Source organism: Cygnus olor, chromosome 1 (assembly GCF_009769625.2).
Source record: "Cygnus olor isolate bCygOlo1 chromosome 1, bCygOlo1.pri.v2, whole genome shotgun sequence".
NCBI lineage: Eukaryota > Metazoa > Chordata > Aves > Anseriformes > Anatidae > Cygnus > Cygnus olor.
Genome location: NC_049169.1, coordinates 41,622,369 through 41,645,314, shown reverse-complemented (window position 1 = coordinate 41,645,314; position 22,946 = coordinate 41,622,369). Strand labels below are relative to the sequence as shown.

At 34.3% G+C, this 22,946-nt stretch overlaps 1 protein-coding gene across 1 annotated transcript in view; it reads right to left on the bottom strand.

The window, feature by feature from the left end:
- Positions 1-22,946, bottom strand: part of NAV3 (neuron navigator 3) — a 273,005-nt gene that overhangs the window by 157,524 nt on the left and 92,535 nt on the right. The window contains 2 exon segments of the mRNA XM_040553881.1: positions 2,080-2,257; positions 5,677-5,749. Coding sequence (XP_040409815.1) covers positions 2,080-2,257; positions 5,677-5,749 — 251 coding nt within the window.

Here is a 22,946-nt window from a genome sequence, read left to right as displayed (position 1 = left end):
TAGGAAATAAGAAAGACAGTATTAATCTTGGCATAACAATTTTTTACATTGAAAAATTTTGTAGCTGAAATATGATTATAAATAACTATCAACAATATGTATATAAATATAAAGGAATGAGGTGATGTTAGACTCCCAGCATTAAAGTAGGAAGTCTAAAGCACACTGATGGAAGTAGAAATCCTGTTAAACCATCCTGGGATGTCACTTTATGAAAGTATGAAAACTGGGATTCTGGACACAGAAAGATTGCCTTTCTCCATAATGAAGTATGTTCATAGCAAAGGAGAAGAGGAGAAATACGCACTGAAGGACCGTGAGATCTTGGGAAATTATAATGAAAGGAAAGCTTTATAAAATTCCATCCCCCCCTTGCCGACCGTTCCTGAGCAGACAAAGGACTAGTGTGCAATCGCTGTCTTCCAAATCATAAACAACTGCTTTGCTCCAAGCTTTTTTGGACAAACAGAATTCCTTGCAATAGTGGTGATATACAAAGGAACATGATAACTATTTTTATTAAAAATACACCATGGCTAAATTGGAAAAGCAGAAAATGTTTCAGTTTTACTAAATTCTAAACAAAACCCAATAACCAAAGGTATTTGCATACAGCTGGCTAAGCCCTTAATTCCACTGATTAAAGCAGTGAACACTTCTAGACCCGCAATCAAAATATCTTCCTTATGATAAAAAACAACATCTGATTTCTGAATAACAAGAGATGTTATGTCCTCTTAAATGTCTTACAGAAAGCAGAAAATCAACTTCAGAAAATGTTCAGAGTGCTTAGAGTCTTCCCGGATGGTGCCGTAATTCCCTAGATTACATGTTAATAGCAAACTTCACAGAAAAAGCATTCAAAGAGATTAATTTTCAGAAGTAAAGAAAAAAAAAATGCATTTCACATTGTAGTGTCCCAGGCAAATGCAAGTGTATCTTAATTTTTGTATCAAATGAGGTAATCAGAAATGCCACCAAAAACATTTTGCTATAAATTTATTTTTATAACATTCTTAGTTTCAGGGCAAAGATTTCTATTGGGCTGAAGTGCAAAAGGTTTACTCAACTGAAGAAATAGGCTGTTTACTATAAACAGGAAAGTGTATTTTAGATGTTAAGGACTCAAGAACCAAAATTTAATTATTGTAGTCTGATACTTTTACTCATGGATTTATCACATTCTAGATATGCAATTGTTAATGAAGTATGCAAAATCTTTTAAACAAGAAAATATTAAATCAAACAAGTACAAACAAGTATTAATACCTACAGAGCAATGTATAAAGTTCTTCATTAAAAGTTCACTTTACATAGCCCTATATGAGAATAGCTTTTTTTTTTTTTTTCCTCAGTAAAGTATACTTTGAAAACACTCTTTCCATTTGAATAGAAATTTGTACTTAAACTGATTCTTTTGTCATGGCCAATAGGCAACGACTTTCTGAAAATATTTTTTCAGCTTCCGTCCGAGAATAATGTAATTCAACAGCTAAGTTTTCTGTTGAGTTTCTTGCTTTACTAACTAAATCTTAAATTGTCCTCTTAAAAGAAACAAAAAACTTCTTCAAAGTAAAAAAAAAAAATCAAAAACCACACGAATAGAATTAGGCACTCAAAAACACAATGCATGGGAACAAAAAGATTTTATAATAAATGAAACTATTGTGTCTTTCCTCTATTTTGCCTCCCCATGTGAGGAAAACATGAAAATAATCAGTATTCTAACCTGAGGATGTGCTAACCATCTCTTACTGTGCAAAGGACTGTAGAGACAAATATGAAGAATGCCTTGAAATTAACTAAAAATTGAACTAAATTTAATTGGGAAGGTTTTCTGCACTCACCGTAGCTTTACTCTCAAGAAGTGCAAGCTTAACACCAAACAGACACTTAAATAAATATTGTTTTCCTACATCTATTGCAAAAATAACTGGTACAAAAATAAAAATTAAGAAAAGCTAGTCTTTTAAGCTTTTTTTTAGGTGAACTTTTTTTTTTTTTTCCACAAGAACATCTCCTTTTCGAACAGGCAAATAAAAAGCTTTTACACATAAGAAAATTAACTTTTTAACCTACCTCGACTGCATATCTTGGTGTGTTTTGGACTGGCTGCTTTCAGCCGCAGGTGAAGGGACTTGCTGTTGTAGCTCCACCAAAGACTGATAGTACTGTTGCTGATGATGTTGCTGCTGTTTGTACCGAGACAAACTGAAAAACAGCCCTAAAATGGCTTTCAAATTTCCATTCCTTATTTCTATTAAAAAAAAAAAAAAAAAAAGAGAAATGAGTGAAAACTGTGGTTTTACACTTTCAGCTTTGTAACAGTTTTATACTCAAACATTTATGTACATAAACCTATATATGCTTATGCCTTTCTGCATTTGTCTCTACAATTGGGGACATGTTAACTGTTGCTGATATGTTATTGTTTGTTATCTTCAATTATTTATGTGTCATTGTTGCAAGAAACACATCTCCATAATGTCCACATGATGAGTCAAATGTGAGTGGTCATAAAGAAGGTTAAACCTAACCTTATATAATGTATATAATCTCAAGTGAATACAGTACACAGACGCAACAAAGTACAAGGATTCTCGGGAAGCAGGGAAGCTTCTTTTACAACTAGTAAAATCTGAATTCTTTCTGGCTTTAGGAACACTCCCTTCTAACTAGTTGCTTTCAATTCCTCTTCTGGATTCTTGGTAAAATTCTGTGCACAGTGGAAATAAATAATGACTGCTAAAAAAATTGAAAAGAGTTGGTAACAACCTCGTTCATAAGTGTATATGCATTCACAAGAATTAGTAAGGAACATAAGAGACGCAGATTAATGGAAAACAACCATAAAAAAGAGGTGACCATAAGGTGTGTGATTACATCTCTGAACTTTCCAGTTACATGATTTTCTAGGTTTCTATGTCAGACTGCCAGTACTGATTAATAAAGACTTCAAAACTACAGCTTTCACTTGAGGCTAAAATAGCTTCCCATATGAAATTCTGTTGACTCAAAGTAGCATCCTCATGTATCCCATTCCTTTTTCTTTGTCTTTGCCCAGCCTGAGATAAAGGTTTTAAAAGGCTAATGTTATTCTTTGCTCATAACAGATCTCTGTGTCAGAAAAAGATGACTCAGGGGGCTTTAATGAAATTATCTGCAGCACTTAGGTCTGTTCATATCTTCATTATTAATTTTCTTTGGCACTGGGCTTCTTGTGAAAGGTTTTCATTAGGCCAGTAGACTTGTAACCTAACATTACAATCTTTCTGTCTTTCCTGCAAATCTAAATATTGTGTTGTATGTGCTACATAGCCTTTCTGAGGTAATGTTTAAAACACAGTTTATAAACAAGCACTGTCATATTAATGTATTTTAAACCATATTAATTTCCTTTTAATAAAATTATGTGAAATGTTAATGTATACATGAACAGACCATCAAACATTGTAGCCCTTAGACTCTCGGTCTTTTCTCAAAAGCAAACACAATCCTGGACTTCACCATGTACTTTGCAAAATGGAAATTTGTTCTGAGTATCCATACTTCCTCTTCTTCCCTGTGAAGATGAAAATTCTAATATGTACTAAACTCTTGTAGGGAAGAGGAGGGGAGTGTTTTACTTAGTAGCAACTGGTTTATTATTTATCATTTGGGTTCTCCGGTACAGATTTTGCAGTCAAGACTGGAAAACAACTTTGGTTCTAGACCTCCTTGCTCAAGTGTTGAAATGAGGTAGGAAACTGGTTGTGAAATCTTTAATCTTTGTTAAGATCATTGTTTACAGTTCCAGAAACTGTCTGAAGGATGCATTAATAAATGACCCAATTTATGTGACAAGACACATTCACCAAAGCCTATTATGAGAAACAGCCTTACCTGTTTCTAAACTTAATTTTAAACATAAATGTGCTGACAAAACACTATGAAGGTAACCTGATAATTTAATGATAAAAAAGCATGCCAGCTTTTCTCAATTCCTTCCCCTCAAGCAAATTGTTCAGGACTGTACGTGCTAGAAATGGTATATTTAAAGGAGTCACACTTCTGTGTCAGTTTGCACTAACGTCACTACAAAGACATTAGATTTATACTGGACTCACGACTAACTGCAAAACAGCAAAACTTGTTTTAATCTTACGTCAGAACTCAAAGTCTGCCTTATTAAAATTCTGTTTTAAAGATTAATAAAAGTGTTTTTAAAATAGTCCTTGCATTTAAAACCATATAGCAATATTGCTTTTGGTAGTATTTGCACTTAATGCCAAACAGTTGAAGCTTCTATCTTTTAAAAATTATTTTCCAAAGCAAAAAAAAAGGTATGAATGAAGGCATGTATTACAGAATGCAATCCAATTTTAATTTTATGAAGTAGAAAGGAAAACGGGTGTTGTATTGTGTCATGGTATCAAAGAGTATTCTCACGTAATAAATTTATGCTCTTCACAAATCTGATTCTTATTTTGTATGCATGTAAAAATAGTCTTTGCTGAAAAATTGAGTTCTAAACAGCTTTGAGATGAATGGCAACATGTAAATATTCAGTATCCCATCGTCATATCTACAGTATAAACAGAGGTTCCTTTGAATCAGTTAAGGATCTTTCCATAATTTGAGAAGTATAGAAAAAGAGACAGTACATATGTTACAGTTATGATACACTTCTGTTAAGATACTGGAAAGGTACTAGATAGTGAAGGATGACAATGGTGAGTTAATTGAGTTAACTGAGTTAATTTTAAAATCAAACACTAGCTATATCATTCAAGATTTTTCTTCTGTGATCTAAAAATCAATGAAATTTACCATCTCTAAAAAAAAAAAGGTCTTTTGCCTTCTATCTTTTAGTTGTACCATGTGCAAAAATAATATAAGGTTGCATCTTGTTAGTAACTAAAAGCTTCAGCAGCCACGGAGGTCAAAGGGATTTCGAAGATGCATAGCAGCTTGCAGAACTACTTAATCCTTTACAGGCCAAAATCTTGTATCCATTGTATTAATCTACAAGATAAAGTATCCACCTGACTTAATTTTATATTAATATGGCAAACATTACATATTAATTAAAAGTATTGGTATTTTAATGGTTTTGATTTTATACATTTATAAGTGTATCAGGCAAGGACTAATATATTAAAAAAGGTTATAATATAAGCAGCAAGACCATTTGCTCGTTCACTTAATACATTATATCAAAATAATGCAATAAATTTCATAGGCATCCTTACAACATTACTACTGGTAATAAATGCTCTTAAAAAATAGTATTCCATGAGTTTACACATCTGAGCAAGATTTTTACATCGATGTTTGTAGTTTTGAAACCCATACACAAACCCATACATGAGAAATGTATACATGGAAAAAACTCTACCTATCTGATATTGTGGAGATAACATGAAAAGATTAATATATTTGAAAATAAAGATATTTTAAAATGTGCCTTAGGTTTCATAAACATACTGAATTTCTTGGTTCATTTTCAAGGGAAAATTAAAGGGAAATCTAAATTTTTCTCACACTCTCTCTCTCACTGTAATGTAGTAATCTACGTTTGAATTCCACTCAAGACAGCTGCAGTTTGGTATGGAAGTACAAATAATTTGTATTATGAAAATTAATTTTCAGGAAAAAAGAATCCAATGATTTGTTCTGATGATCTGCTTCTCTTACCTTCCGCAGAAAGACCTTGGACATTTACGCCTCTGGCTGCCAGAAAGCTAAGGCAAACATCAACATTTTCAATCTGCAATATGAACAGAAATAACAAGCAGCATAAGACTATTTGACAAAATGTACTAAAGTGAAAATGTAGGGAGAAAAAAAAAAAAAAAAAAAAAAAGAAACAGCCCAGGAATGAATACTTTACATTCATCGCATACTACAGCTCTTTACCAAAGTTTAGCAAGAATGATTACTCCTAATTGGGGAACTGATATAAAGCATTCATTGTCCACTTTGGTGCTAAAAAACAATTCATAAATGCCCAATCCAGAATGGCATGCTGGCAAATCGGCAACCCACCTACTTAACATAAAATTGGATTTGATACACTACAAACAAACAGCAATGAAAGCATCCATACGGGACACTGAATATATGTCTGGAGATGTGGGTGACAGAGTGAGCTGAAAAAATGAAAGTATAAACATCCAACAAATGTTTTGGCAAAAGTATTTCGTTGGAATGATGTAGAATTTTGTGAAAATGATGTCACAGTGATCTCTTATTCTCTATTTTTGTCCTTCAAATCTCACGCTAAAAAAATTTAATTTAATTAAAGTTTATGATACCCTGAAAAGTGCTCACTTAGGAAAGGACATGTTGCACTACTGCTGATGGTTTAGAAGAATTTTACAGTTGCTACAGACAGCTTTAGGGAAGAGCAGAAAAAAATGTAGCCTAAATATAGACCAATAAAAGGATCACAATTCTGCCTGTACAATGACTAGTCACAGCATTAAATTAACTCTTTTTATGTTTCTATTCTTCAGTTTAGGGAGCCAGAATGTTCCCAAAAATTCATTTAAATTACTGTCCCTTCCTGCTTTCCCCCTCCCTCCCAGGTTCTATGAGGCAAATACTAGGTATAAATGTAACATCTCTCAGTTAACAACTTTGTATGTCGAAAAATGTTCTTATCAACACAAAATAATGGTGTGTAAAGAGAGGTCCTATGTCAAGTGGCTTCAACAGACATGATTTTAAATTACATTTTTTTAGATTGACAGATATTTTTAAGGCAATTTGACTACTCGCACACATACAAAAATTTAACAATATTATTTAAATGCCTATTTTCATTGAAAAATATTAAAAGAAATAAGGAAAATTCAGCACCAAAACCATAAACCTGGAGTAGATCAAGTCCAAGCACTTAATTTTATTTTAATGTTTACCCATTTTACAAAACTTCATATGAGCAGCTTTCGACCCTTATAACACGAGGGGTAAATTCATTCCTGGAATGAAAACTCCTTTATTGTTGACAGTATCTTTTCTAGCCTGAGAGGAGGGCGTAACTATTATTGTCTTTCTATGATTGCAGTTCTGCCTTTATTCTTATCAAATATTAGTAGCTAAAAGGAATAGAAACATTCGTTTTACTACTGACCCTAGAAGTATATATTATGAGTTTACACAGACTTTCTTGACCCACAGGTAGTTTTTATGGACATATAAGCATCTACAAAACTTTTAGATATGAGTTTGTTAAGCACAATAAACTCCAGTAGCAACAACATCTTTTAAAAAGTCTTCTCCTACACTTATTTAACTGTTTTTAAGAACATGTTACTATATATAGGGAACGATAAATAATCTCTCTCCTAAATCAATTAAAAAAAAAAAAAAACAACTCTGCAGCTAACTCTTATTAAAGTTACTGTTAAGTTGGGGTTCACAATTAAGCTTTCATAAATCAGTTTGGCTGGTGTCACCAATCTGTATATCTGTGAAAGTGGTATAACCATTCCTCTAAATCAATAAGATTATTCCAGCTCAGCTCTGGCCAAGCACTGTACTTGCAGATACTCAGGCATTAACTATCATTTTCTTAAATGTTTATGTAGCTGCACATCACGATAAATACATAAATAAATAGATAAATAAATAGATAAATAAACTAGGTCATTTCATAAGAGAGAGTGATGTGACACAGCCAAGTGAGTTGAAAGTTGGCTGCAGCTACAATGGGATGATATGCTTCTCCCTCACCTCCTCCTCCCAGGCGTGGGGCCCTGCTGCTGCCACCTCGTCTGGCTTCAACACTTCTCTGAGCACACTGGGAGCTGACTCAGTGCAGAAAACTCACCCAGCAAAACAGGCAATCTTATTTTAGTCACTCCGGTTTCCTATGCAGTCACATGAGCACAGGAGTCAGTGGAGGACAGGGTGTGTCCAAGCCTGAGAAAGGCATGATTTGGGAGAGGATGTGGAAGATGGGGAGGAGGGAAAGGGAGATTGAGCCACTCCTGATGGCAACAGCAAGGAATTGGGCTGGCTCTGTCCTGACCTCCAACTACACACCTGGATCAGCCATGAAAATAAAGAATACAATGAGAATATCTGTACTTGACCTTTAAACAATGTCAACTACAGAAGAAACCAATTCAAATGGCAATTTTCCTGTCCCAAAGAATTTAACAAATTAAGTTTTGTTTGGATATAAACTGTATAACTTAGACCCTCTTTGAACTTTCAAATCAACCTTAATGTAGAACTTCAAACTATTACTACTACTTTGAAACTACTTCAAAGATGGGAAATTTTGTTCTGACACTAAGTACTAGAAGCTAAAGGGAAAAAAAAAAAAAAAAAAAAAACAGACTGAAGTAAGTAATGCTCACCTCCAAATAACCAAATCAATACTTCCTAGCAGATCTCCTAGAATAACCAAGGCATTTTTCATAATGGGCATGTGTTCTCTGCAGTAATTCAGGAGGCCATCGCTATAAACAACATGTAATTTGATAGGGCCCACTTAAACCTTTAAGTGCTATGAAAACATCTCAATATCTACCTGCAATACTAAATATTTAGAAAATAATAAGCCTAAGTCTTAACATACATTTCAGATGAAAAATAATTAAAATTAGTTATCTTATAGAAATGGTGCCTGGTTATTTTACGTGTATACATCTACTTGTACATGTCTTTGAAATCACATCTCTTAAACTTGCAGACAAATCAAGTCATTACTATTAACACCAATGACTTAATATACTGCAGAACTACAAAGAAAATTCTGTTTTACTTCATGGTTCACCAAGAGATCTGCAACACAAACCTTAAGTCCAAAGTCATTCCTGTTGGTGCTGCTGAATGAATTAATAACAGAGGCCAACTTTCAGACAATAGACTGTGGCTGCAGTGTTAGCTTTATAATAAAGTCTTGTTCTGGCTTGTGAATTGAGCGTTTGGTGTGGCAACTCACAGCCACATAATACACAGAAAATGTCAGAACATAACTCTTACAGTCATTTTTCTGATAATAACTGCAGTTACTATAAAACTCTCAGGAACTGTTAGAAGATTCAATAAGACATCCATTAATACATTTGTGGGTTATTTTCACTTTCTTTCCTTTCCAGTCTAGAAGTTAGCCTGAAAGTTGTCCCATTTTGAAGCTTTCAGTGTGTCTATAAACATTGCTTTAATTACCTACTTCTTGCCTTGGCAAACCGCAGTTATTCTTTGAACTCAAACCCTAGCAGCCCCAAACACTTTTTATTCAAACTTACCAACAGATGAGAGTAATTTTTCAATTACAAAAGCTCTAAGAGATTTCAAGCAGTTTCTACTCCTCAATACTGTTTCAATCAAGAGTGGTATGAATCCCTGAAGCCCATGTTTATTTAAGTAGTTAGTGGTGGCATTATTGTACACCGGGGGTAAACTCTTACGAGTGCTAACACTGCATATATAGAAATCTACCTGCTTAAACATCAAGGACTAAGGATTTTGCTTTGTAATACTTCATATAGACGCCAGACAAATTTTATGAAATATGCCCACAATTTTGTAATGAATTTTACTTTCAAACAGCACAAGTTCACAACAGAGGTGATGTTTCCCATTAACATGAACAGTATCATAAGAAATACAAAGTGTTGTAGCAGATGTAGTTTGCTTCAGTACATAAATCAGGATACACAGATCCCAAATCTTACATATCAAGACACAGAAAGTGAAACAAAATTTGCTTGTATTGATAAGAACATAGCTTGTATTGCTTAATTGCTAAGAACATACTGCTGCTGAACTCACATCACTGTTACTCACAAACATTATTTGTTTCAAATCACTTAGTTTATACTAAAGGTTCAAAAGACTGAAAGAAATGAAGTGTGTTGAATAACAGATTTACCACATTAAAAATATTAAAACCTAAAAATGGAATACTTAATTAATGATATAATACATCTTCATTGCCATGTAGGTATTTGTCCACCTAGCTACTCAAATAAAAATGTTGAAAGCCAATCAATATTACACGAGACTGCTTGTCAGAGGTAAACAAAGACTATCATCTCTAATAATATAACCATTTCCTTATCAAAACTGAAGAATAATTTATCCTATTCTGAAATGTAGTTCCAGCTTCATGGGTGCAAGTAAACTCAGCTAAGAGGATGATAATTTAGGAATTTTGATTTGTAGGCATCATCAGATAACATCATTTGATACTTATTAAATTAAGCCTCCTGAATTATGCTTTTTAAGTATTAAGCTGCTTGTGTAAATCAAATCCTTTTAATGTTGTTCGTACACATAACCTTGTGAAAAATGCATCTGAAATACTTACGCCATAAATAGTAGTGAGTCCCAAGATATTTCTACACCCACATTTTAGGGGATTATATTTAAAACAATTATGTACAAATAAGCAGCAATATCACAACTGCAACACTATTATTACATTATATGGCATACAAAGAAGATACATTGCAAAACTACTGTAACATATTACATGCTGTAGTTGTGGGTAATCTGCTTTTGACTGGTAGCTTTTTGAATTTTTACTGACTGAAATAAATCACTAAACCAGACTGTGGGACTTGCATGTAGATAAACAGTAGTACTTAATACCCAGCAGTCTGCAGACTTACAGGAAGAGCTCATTTGTGGCATTGTACTCACCAGTGACTCAACATATAGAATATGTCTATTTTTTTAATAATTATTTCTGCTGTTACCAAGACTAGTTTTCATCTCTTTTGTCTGGCAGACAACACTTTCTTCACTTCCAAGCATCAATTTAATTGTGGGCTACTCAGAAGACAAGTAATGATGACTAATACAGCATGATGTTCTTCTGTATTTGTAAGAGGCTCTGAAAAATATCTTGGCTTGACTAATTTTTTTCTTGTTGACTTTATGACAGCATAGTTTATGAGAACATACAGATGTATATGTGAGTTGAGATTTGTCTAGTTCTGGCAGGATTAGTCCTGAAGAACAGAACACGCTCTACACATATATGCTTCCAAATTTCTCTTGATTATTTTGGAATCAAATATAAAATTGTAATTTCTGTCAGCACATCATTCTGCACTATCTTCCATAGCTCTGTATGTGTTTTGACATTCTGAACCACAACATAAAGCCCCAAATAAAACCTGGTAAAAGGTTTGCTTTGTAAAAATTTCACCAATGTTTCTGATGGCTGATTTTTTTATTTTATTTTTTTTAATGAATATTGAATAGACGTCCTTTGGGATTAGAACTATGGCATGAGATATTCTTCAAATCCACTTCACCAGCAAGATTTATTCTTAAATAATTTCCCCAGAGTATTAATCTGATTTGAGAGCTGTATTTCACTCTTTCACTTTCATATGGATGTTCATCACTAAGATGAGCAGGAGGTTAATGGATTTAAATGAATTAAAAAGCAGAAAATTATGCATTTTTACCACACAGTGCATTCTCATTCAAGTTCTGTAGTGCTAGTAGAATCAAAACCAAATAAAAACACAAATCAGGAATTAAGATAGCATACTGGACTCTAAATATTCACAATACATAGCCTGTATAAAATGAATAATGAAAAATGGAAGAGCAGATCTTATTTGTATTTCTGACTTTCACATGGACACAAGGACAGAGAAATACTACCTTTAGAGTTCTGGCTACTGGTTTAGTCTTAGCTCTGGTCTTAATTGTGGATTCTAAAAAGTACAGAGATTCAGGCAAGCAACCGAGACATGTTTGTGTGTGGATAAAAGCATTTCTTGTGCACATTTTGGAGCCAGGAAGAGTATGAAACTGTCCATGTAGATTTAGTTATATGGAATGACTTGGAAGAAATGGAAAAATATTTCCAGGTACGTGGCCTAAACTCTCATCCTCACTCGCATAATAGGGAGCAGTATGAGACTAGGTCACGTACACTCTCACATATACTTATTAAAAGCAAAAACAAACAAACAACAACAAAAAAAAATCCACTACCTGGAATATCTACTTTTTGGCCAAATTTATGATTTTGAATAGCCTGCTACACCTAAAGCTGTTGTCAGAGATTAAGAAAGACAAGTTTATTTCAGTTTCTGTTCATTGTTGACTCATACATTGCATACAGTGCAACTTGGGCCCAAACACACGTCCCTGCTAGCCAGTTTACTCCAAGGAGGTTCTGCTGAAGCCAACAGCATCATCCTAGATTAAAACTGGTACGGCAAAATGGATTACCCTGTCCAATATCTTTATCCATCTGCCTATCCATTCTTTAAATGCCACATTTCCAATAGTGTTTGGGAGTCTGGGTGATTCTTAAATGATGACAGAAATAATATTTGGCATTGAGAACCCTCTTTTGTTCTTCACTTGAAAACAGATGTTTAGCACACTTCAAGTTCTTCTCACCTCTTCAGAAAAAGAAAATTTTTAGAAAAATTTTCAAAGGGTAATACAATTAAAATATAAAAACTCCCTAATGATTTTTCATTGTATATATTTTGTGATACAAAATGTACCTGATTCAGAAAAAAAATAAGAAATATTTATTAATTGTAAAATATGGTAATTATTTAGAAAAATACCAATCAGTAACCTAAGTCATCAAAAGAAACACCTTCTATGCCATACATTCATTACATTCAGTTTGGCACTGTTGATGATTTACCTGTATTCTGAGAAAAGTTGTCATGAAATCGTATTTGAAAAATTTGTATAGGATTTTCACTACACTGTTATGTTATCCACAATAGGTGAATAGGTGATTCCTATGTGTTCCAAAGGGGAGAATCTTGTTACAGAAACATTATTATTGTTGTTGTTGTTGTTGTTGTTATTATTATTATTATTATTATTATTATTATTATTATTATTATTCAGATTTATCTCTACTAGAACTGGAACTAAAAAATAGTGTCTAAGACTTTCAAAGGGTCCAACGGGAAATAAACTCTTATGGTCTCATTTTGCAAGTATTATAGTCATACTATAGTAAGGAAACTGGTTTCTTTTGATATTGCACAAGTTAAACTAGTTTAACACATCTGAATACAAGCCATCTGCTTTCATGTCTCTTTTACATTTACAGTTGGGCATGCTTATCAACATATTTATGTGTTAATATATTCATAATAAAAGATCTTGATTCTTGAGCAGGACTATCTGAAAGTCTTACATTTTTATCAAGATTCCCTGTAAAGAAACTGCATGCACTATTATCTGTAAAGAAAAAGACGGTTTTTACTACTACTACTACTACTACTCGGTATGGGACAGTCTGAAGAGCTGAGAATACACCCAAACACTTCCAAATCCTGATGGAAATGGGATGGGAATAAATGTGACCTGCAGTAACAGGAAACTTACACTGACCCTACTGAGGAACCTCTTTAGTTTCATATTTGTAGTCTCTGTGCAAGATGCTGGTATGGCAGGCTGAATGCGGCACTGTCACCTTGACCTATGACTACTCAGACCTGATTAAATTTGCCATGAAGTCTTGGTTCACCTTGGGGGTGAAGCCAAATGAAATGAGGGAAACTTGAAGAAAGGGAAAATTGTGAGATAAGCAAACTCTCCAGTAAAATCTGCAGAAATGCAAAGAAGAGAAGAGACTAAAAAATTACATTATTTCTTTTTCTGATTGTTTATTTCCCATGAGCTTTTAACGTGATAGCTTATTATGATTTTTTTTTGTAACTGTACTGGAAGGCAATGTCAAGTTTCACTGGGTGGTGTAAATTTGAAAACCCACCCTAGTAAAACAGGTGTTAGTAGTCCTGCTGGGAGATATTAAGTGTGTTCTGCTGACTTGCTGTTGTACGTGGCCGGTTACCTCACCCAGATGCAAGGGACATTCCATTTTTCTGTGGAAATTATAATACATCTCAGGGTGTTAAGCAAATCCACTGACACGCACATAGATTCAGCTTAAATTTTCTAACAAACTCCTAATTACTTGCAGTACAAAAATCTAAGGATCATTTAATGAAAATAAGTATCAGTGTACTATGTAACAGCAGTCCAAAAACTGTTCCAAACTCAGCACTGACCATAAATGCAAATTAAAAAATGATTTACTGGAGGCATTTGAGGAAAATTTTACCTTGGAGGATAATAACTATTGGTATATAGAAGGCCTCCCAGGCAAAAAATTTTTAGGAAATGATGCTGGAGTTATTTAATTATGAGGGTTTTTTTGTTTGTTTTGTTTTGTTTTTTCAGAAAAGGATGATGGTGTTATTTAAAACTGTAATACCTTCCACTTCCTTTTTCCAACAAATATGAAGAAACACGCACACCAAATTCTTCCATCATGCACTCCAAACACAAAATATGAACAGTAAATTCAGAAATGCAAAGCAAGTTAACTTCCCAAATACTTGGAAAATTCAACATACATATGTACTGACATGCTGATGAAAGAATGTATGAGGTCACTATTAAGGTTAGAGTATGAGCTGGGGTGTGTATTGGTTTTAAGAAAATGCAACAGTGGGAAACAGATTCTTTTTGGCACATATTATTGTCAATCCTGTCAGGAACATGAAAGTGACAGCTGGTGTGGGAGATATTTTACCTAGTCCCTAATCTGGTGCTTGGAAAACTTAGAGTGAAGGAGAGGTAGTCTCTGTGATGTCAAATGCAATTTTTTTGGCGCATGTGTGTATTGTATGTATTTGTATATGCCAACAAAGAACAATTGAGTTACTCTCAATAAAAGTTTAAATTCTAATCATAATTTTAGGATAGCCAAACAGATGATTATGAACATCATCTTGACATTCTTACATTAAAACAAACCTTAGAGACCCCAAAAAAACAATTAACAGAATACAGACTTTTACTCTGCTCATCTCCAGCGGTGCATTCTTGCTTTTCTCATCTTTTCTTACCCATTCTTCTTTCTGTGTTATCTTACATTTGCTCTACCTTGTTCTTTACAACGGTCTCTAGAGCAGACATTGTAAAACACAAAATACAACAATGATCATTTCTAAAGTGATTTTGTGCAGCTATTATAGAATTTTTGAGAAGTAAGTGTTGAATTTTTGATTGGAATACAGTGCTGGACTTGGCCCTGAATAAACTCCTGGCTCTGGATTCAGAAAACCATGAAAGTATTTCAGCATCTTGCATGAATTTTTTAGAAAACTAAAATATGATTCTACGGCAGCTTGGATCAAAAGAAAAGACTAGGCAAAAAAACCTCTTCTGAAGTCTCAAAGTAACTCCCTGCTTTAGTGCTCTCATCTCCACAGGCCATGAACCCTGTGAAAGACCCCTACACATGCACTAAGAACACAAAATTGAAGATAAATGCTACCCCTGGAGGACATTTTTTTAAGGTAGCAATAAAAGGGACTCTGTTTAAACACAGTGTTTTTTAAAGCAGTGCATCACTCTAGTGAGTCTGTCTACCATCTTTTTTTTAGTTATGCAATGCTTCTGAGTCAGCAAGGTACCAATGTCTAAATATTTATGGAGCGTGGCAGCTTCAGAAAATTAGAGGGCAACATGAAAATGCACACTTCTTTAAAACAGAGTAGTTTTTCTCCATTAGGTCAAAAGAGAGTCTACAACAGAGCATTCATTTACCAGACTTAATTAAACCTTTGAAAGCATTCCAGTTCTCTCCTTCTCCACGATTTAGTATATAGCAACTTCATTTAGCTCTTAAAAAAAAAAAAAAAAAAAAAAAGCTTTTAGAAGTAAGGGTAATTACAACCAGTGACAGAATGAATTCTTTAAAAGATAAGTAAACAGATAAACTGTGGGGTATTTCAATTAATCTCTTGAATTTTGCAAATGGAGTCCATCCTGATGCACTTCATGCTTTCAGACTACACCTCACTCTTGAGTACAGCAGAAGCCATAATGCTACAGCATGTGTGGGAAAGACACCAATTTCTTCTCCTGCTGGCCTTTTGATTTTATAAACATTCTCATGTTTTTCTTAATTAGATATATTTTGCATATTACCCTGAAAAATATTTATAGAAGATTGATCTCATCAGAAGAAAATTGATAAAAATACTTGTTTTTAACAAACTCTAAAAGTACAGAACAGTGGTTTGATCTGAAGTTATATGGTCTTGATCTGAAGTTATATGGTCTTACTGCTGGAACTTAAAGTCCTTGGGAAATTACATGCATGTGAGAACATAACATAAGTTGCTGATTTTCCTTTATGTTTAGTCTTCATTTTACTGACTCAAATTGATCTAAACCTTATAGAAAACTCAAAAGAAACAAAATCAAAGATGAATTGTTGTCACAGGTTATTAAAAGTATTAGAATTAAATCAGAAATCACTAAAAACTATGTGGTTTTATCTCTATGCTGCCTAGCGTTAAAAAAAAAAAAAAAAAATGAAGGATTCAGGCTTTCACTTTGGCTAGTGCACCTGCACATTGTATTTTATACCATGCTTAGCATGATATACAAAGAAATATTGGGACTGAATATATTTTAATATTATACTCATAGGCAGCCTACTTAGCTATCTACAGATTCAGTATATGACCAAACCAAAGAGAAGCGTTTTCCAAACTCTTCACAAGATCTTGTGTCTAGATGCTCAGTCAAGGAAAATGAAAGCACCTGGATCCACAAAAGGCAATGGGATATCTGCTCTTACATTCAACAGGACCAGGATTTTTCTTGAATTCTTAGCTAAATGTTATAATACAAACATCAGAAGTGCTTGAGCCTGTAAAACGAGGTCTGAACAGACACTTTGCTTGTCCTTTCACTTCCAGTTGTAGCCAATGAAGTATCAAGTGTAGAAGGAAGCGGTGTTTTAAATAGTTATCCAAGTGTTTGCAAGTTCCAAAATACAGACAGTATTATTTGAAAAACAAGCATTTACTGAGCTTTGGAGGAGCCATATATCTTCTAATAAGTTAATTTATACAATGTAACAATATAAATATTTCAAAACTGTTTATGCTAAGAAATTCAAATAGAAGCCTTATATACACAAGAACTGTGAAGACACCCTGGCACATATGTTTGCTGTGGGCTGTTGCTGCTGATCTGTTTATAAACTGAAAGCTTATACAAAAAACCAATTTAAAGTCATTATTGGGAGGAATTACTGAAAAAGTCTGAGAATGACAGACCAAAGAGCTCACAAGACTGGGATGTTGGTGAGCTGACTATGTGTGCAGTTAGAATACATAGAACTGTTGCTGTTTAACTTCATGAGCTATTATTTATTTCACATGCAAATAGGTCTCAGCACTCAAGTGTGGAAACCCTGGGACAAAGAAAATTCTTGTGGTATTTTTCCCTAGAGGGAAATGCCATTGGTATGCTCCCATTGTAATTCCAAATAAACTCAGAGAAATCAAGAGGTATGAGTAATTCAAACAAGGTTCCAATTAGCCAACAATACAAGCCTAAACAAAGCATATTCTAATTATTATAGAATTAAAGACAGCCAAAAGCTAGAAGCTAAAATAGAAGCACATTTATACTTCAGGAAGACCTCTCAGATTCAACTTTTGGGACTTTACAGGTTTGGTTCTGGTCAGGATACCACCAGAAATAACTGCTAAGAACTGCATATGTAAACATATAATCTAACTTGATATCAGCTCTTCAAAAAGCTGAAGTGATTTGTGATCAGTTTGTGAGGCTGAATACAATCAAGTCCTAACAAAAAATGTATTTTGGACTGACTCTGAAACTGAACACTGCCTGGACAAATTCATATCTGGATACTGGGCTAACTTAAAATAAGTTCAACTTAAAACAAGTATAGCTCTGACTTATGTCATATGATCATCTGTTGATCATATGCTCAGCAGATTCCTCAGACTAAGAGTGTTTTAAATAATTCCTGCACATCAGAAAGCTGCCAAATAGATTACTGTATTTATGCTATTTATTTATACTGAAACAAAACTGGTTGTACTGTATTCTAATGATTTGTATATTAAGTTTCTGGTCACAGTGGATTTAAACAGAGAAGTTACACACACACACACACAAAAAAAGATTGTGTTAATATTTTAATTAAGCTGATCAAGAGCCTTTACATGAAAAGGGATTAGTTAATGCTGCTGAAATAAGCAGCCTTTGTGATGTCTTGCCTGTTCTACTTCTAGCCAACTTAAGCCAATTACTAAAGCCAATTTACCTTTGTGAACCTTAACAGTATTGCCTGTAAGAGGGTCATGAGCTGTAATACTGTAATAGTTTGTATTCAGAATTAACATCAGTATTTAAGTCAAGTTCACTAACAAGTGTTCACCAAACACAGAGATTCACCTTCCTGATGGTATTTCAAGCTATTTCAGACTGGTCACATCCGTAGGCTCCTGACAGCCAGGGACTGGGTGAAGTGGGTTTGCAGAGCACTGAGTGCAATTAATGAAAGAAATATGCCTACTCTGCATCTAGTCCCATGGCTGCGTACACAACTATAGGAGAAAAAAAACTTATTTATTTATTTATTTATATTTCTGAGAAATTCACTTCATGGAATAAATAATGATCACAATGGTGCATAAATGCATACTGAAAAAGCAAGCAGAGAATCTCCTGCTTCTAATCTCCATAATACAATTACTGCAGATTCTGGGGAAAGAGGATGGGAATGGACCAAACAGATTTGGCAAGGTCACCTGTTCTCCCTAAAATATTTCTCACATTGGCACTGTCAGAGAGGGAATATTGACCCCTGATGGACCAGAGCTCTGATGCAGCAGTTCATGTTCATTCCCATGTGCCAGCAATAAGGCATTGGGAAAAGACTTTAGGTGGACAGGATTTGCAACAGAGTTCAAAGAATAGCGTACTCTGCGGGTATAATTACTGCATAATAAAAGACCAAAGTTAGATGGGTTAGTGCGCATATAGGTCAAGGTGATCCAAAATGGTGAGTCTGTAAAGGCCATCATAAAATCAAGCAGATTGGGCTTTCCTTCCATGAAACAGGCTAGCAGTTTGGTACAGCAGATGTAGGCAGCTCCTTTCAAGGAAAGATCAAGAGCAGAGTGAGAAAATACATCTGGACTGATCATATTAGTTTTATTATCCAACTTCTTTCTGTTCTTTCCCTTAAATTTCTAACATTGTAATCATATTATATTCTGGAAGTAATGCAATATTGCTGAAAAAACTTTAGCTGGCATCAAGTTTTTGGTGTTTTATTCTCCAGCAGAAGAGCAGGAGGATGTTGTCAAGCTTTTTGTACAACTGCAAGACAGTATAGTTTTTATTATCATGTTGATTTGTAATGAACACACTATCTCATTAAGACATTCTATGGTACTTTATTTACCTTCCTTTCTTGCAGCCTCACTGCTATAGTATCAAGCTTTGAAATACTGGGTATGTGTAGCTTCAACAAGATGATTCAGTATGGTTATCTAGGCATGATATAATACACGATAACTCCAAAAGCATGACAATTTTTTGGATAGTGTTTACAGTAATTTTAAGCACGTGAGAAGGTGAGTGTGCTTTCTTCCTCCCTTCCCGCAACCAAATTCACAATTCAAACTCTGTTCCACCTCAACAATGCTAGTTAAAATCCCTTTCCTTTTCCATTCATTAAAATGGAAGTCACAACTTGCTTTCTGGTACTCCCTGCTTTTTTACGCATTACATCACCAACAGCATTTTATGGACAGTTGTGCAGTTCCTATAACTCCATTAAAAAATCTTTCTATTGGTTGGATTTCCCAGCCCAATCGAATAAAAGATAACGATATTCATACTTGCTGTGTGCCCTCATGTATCATTTCTGGGTCTTGGTGTTTAAATCTCAAAACTGTGTTCAGTACCTCTTTTCTAAATTCAGTCTGGATTCACCCTAGAAGCAGAGAAAGTAGGTCTGGCAACTCTAGAGAATAATGGCCATCTTAGACTCCCACAGATGTCCAGAAAATATAAAACTCACAGAATGTCAAAGCTCCCACAATCTTCCACTCACCAGTGACAGGCAGGGAGAACAAGAAAGGCGTAAATGCCTTTCAATAAGCTCCAATTGAATGAAAGAGCTTTATCAGAATTACACAATTCTTCCTATGTGTGTGCACAACATGCCAAAACATGCACCCATGTAGTTTCTTGAGAGTTTTGCATGTTACTGAAACTGCAGACTGCACCACTGATGCTATCTGGATATGGTCCTGGGCAACCTGCTGTAGGTGTCCCTGCTTGATCAGGGAGCTTGGACCAGATGGGCTCCAGAGGGCCCTGCCAACCTCAACCATTCTGTGATTCCATGATAGGCAGTGGCAAATTATCTTTGGAAGAAAAAAATGAATGAGAGATCTTGAGACTCTTCTTCATAGTTAATAATACTTTTTCTTGTGAAAAGTCTACTTCTGATGAAGTTCAAGGCTTCACAGACATTGAAAAATAACCTTTCCTAACAAACATACAACACACAAAATTATTAAGCAGAAGTAATGTAAAGGGAGTGGTTAGAAAATCTTTAAATAGAAGGAAGTCCTTAACTATAACCATAACAGAACTGGCACTTTGCCACATTTCCAAAATAATCATATATTTGATAAAAATCTAGAAAGCTGACAAAATCTCAAAAGTACCAGAAAGTCTTGTTTGGATACAATGTAAAAGAAAACCACTTCAGAGACACTGTTTATTTTCTTGTAAAGATTAAATATGCATTTTTGCTGTTCAGCTAAACATCACGCACTTTCTTCTCTATTTTTAAATCCAGTAAACATTCTAGACATTCCTAGTATTTATAACATAATCTCCCTATAGAAGATGATAAAAATACACCATCACGAAGCACACATATTTACTGTAATCCTGCTGCTGCTATCCTGGGAAAAAATGTATTAACAAATATAACCAACAGGTGCTTTCTAAAATGCATGTCATGGTCAATTAATGTGTATGTATTTGAAATACATATTTGTGTTAAAACTTTCCAGTTAATTTCTATTAATGGAGATCTCTTTGTCTAAGCATCTGTATCACAAGTATATATTTGATCAATTATGATACTTCAGGTAATGTTCACATGACATTTTTGAGAGGAAAAGATTGAAGAGGGGAGTAAGATAACTACAAATAGGAGAAAATGGCAAAATTGTCAACTGCATCTCTTCAAATAATAAATACTTCAAGGTGTATGTCAGCCACTATTGTTCAGGCATAAATTTCTCCACTGTTTCATCTTCCTGATACAGTTTAACACTATGATTCTCTGATCAAATTATATTCCTGGCAAGCACAGCTGAGGGGTTGGGAGAAGAAATGAATGCAGATGGTCATGCCTAAGTGGCATGTAGGTACTGACATATTCCAAACAGATTAAAGGCAGGGAGGTTAAAGGAATTGCTAGGAGGAAAAAAAAATGGTGTGAGGGGACATTTTTTATTTTAAGGAATGAAAAGATCTCTCTGTTCTCAACAGTCTTTGCCTGCAGAAGCAAATTGTGCATAAACCTAATCTTGGCCCTAACCAAGCATCCCTAACTAAGCAAACTTAATCTAAATTTTCAGTAGTTTGAATGGAGACTGATACCATCACAATATAACTACTTCTCATGACCTGATTATTACATTAACATCTAGATGATTTATCATCATGTGACTCCATGCATTAATAAGACAGGGAATTTCTAAGCATAAACAAGAAGACTAATGCCTGCATATGATTTTTTTTTTTTTAATGAATAATGTACTTCTTCCAGTACAGTAAAATAATATCCAGGATGTGTTCCCGTGGCATTTTCTTTTATGACTTCAGACAGTCAAATGTGAGCGACTCAGAGGAATATGCAGCTCACTGCCTGATGTGAGTGAGTAACACTGAGCTGTTCTGTGAAGAGAGATTGTCATCAGTCCTGTGGTTCTTTTAATGTTCTCAGATCTTCTCTGGATGTAAAGAGAACTGTTTGTTTCAGTGCAGAATAAAGAGGTCTAATAAAAAGCCAAACCAGAATCAAACAATATAAAAAAAAAAAAGTGATGATTTGGTTGCTTTCTCCTCCCCTTCCTTTCCATGCCTGTAACATCCTTAGGCAAGATGGATGAAGCTTCCTATCCTTTATCCTCTACTAGATCTAACACTTGCAGAATTTCTACCATCATTTCCTTAGCTTCCTCTCTCCCTCACAATAGAAGCATGTTTGGTCTCCCAGACAAGGCCAACTGTTACACTGCTTGTCTGTGCAGCTCTCACCACATCTATATTTGCTTTTGACTTCTTGGTCTTTTTTTTTTTAAAGAGCTATTTGCAAAAGCAGTTCGAATTCCTCCTTCTGCCAGTTCTGTGCTAAATGAATTTGCTTCTCATCTAACTCAAATTAGCTATGTTAATGCCATTAATAATCTCTTTTCAGCAAAACTTGGAACCAGACTTCCAACACATTCCTCCTTGAATGTCAGTCATCTTAAACATCTTTAACCTTACCCTTACAGAAATTTTTTCCTCTCTTCTTTCTTGATTTCCACCATTCATATCTGTACCTATAATGTATCCTTAGATGGACCCTCAGATGGACCACTTTTTAATTTTTCTTTTGGGGTGCCACAGAGCTCTATTTTTAGTGCTCTTATTTTTATTTGTACTCTAGTCTTTATGTGCAGGTAATTGCAACTGCAAGCATAAGATAAGCTTAAATTTCTACTGCTGAAGGAGAGGTTATTTACTGTAATTAATTTTCAATTTGCATTGTTTATTTGTATATTTAGATAGTTAATATACCTATATGCATTGCTGTTAGCAATACAGGATTACACAGAAAAGCCCTGACCCTCCACTAAGGCATACAAAAGTTCATAGAAAAGGGTTTGTTGATGTCTAAAACAAAACAAAACAAACAAAAAACAAAACAAAACAAAACAAAAAAAAAAAGAGAGTCCAATCCTGAGGATCAGCCTCTAAAGTGTTGGGTTTTGTTTTTTTTTCAGGAAAGATCTTATAGAATTTTTATAGAATTATTTATAGAATTTTATAGAATGTTCCAAAACATTTAGTGCCCTAAG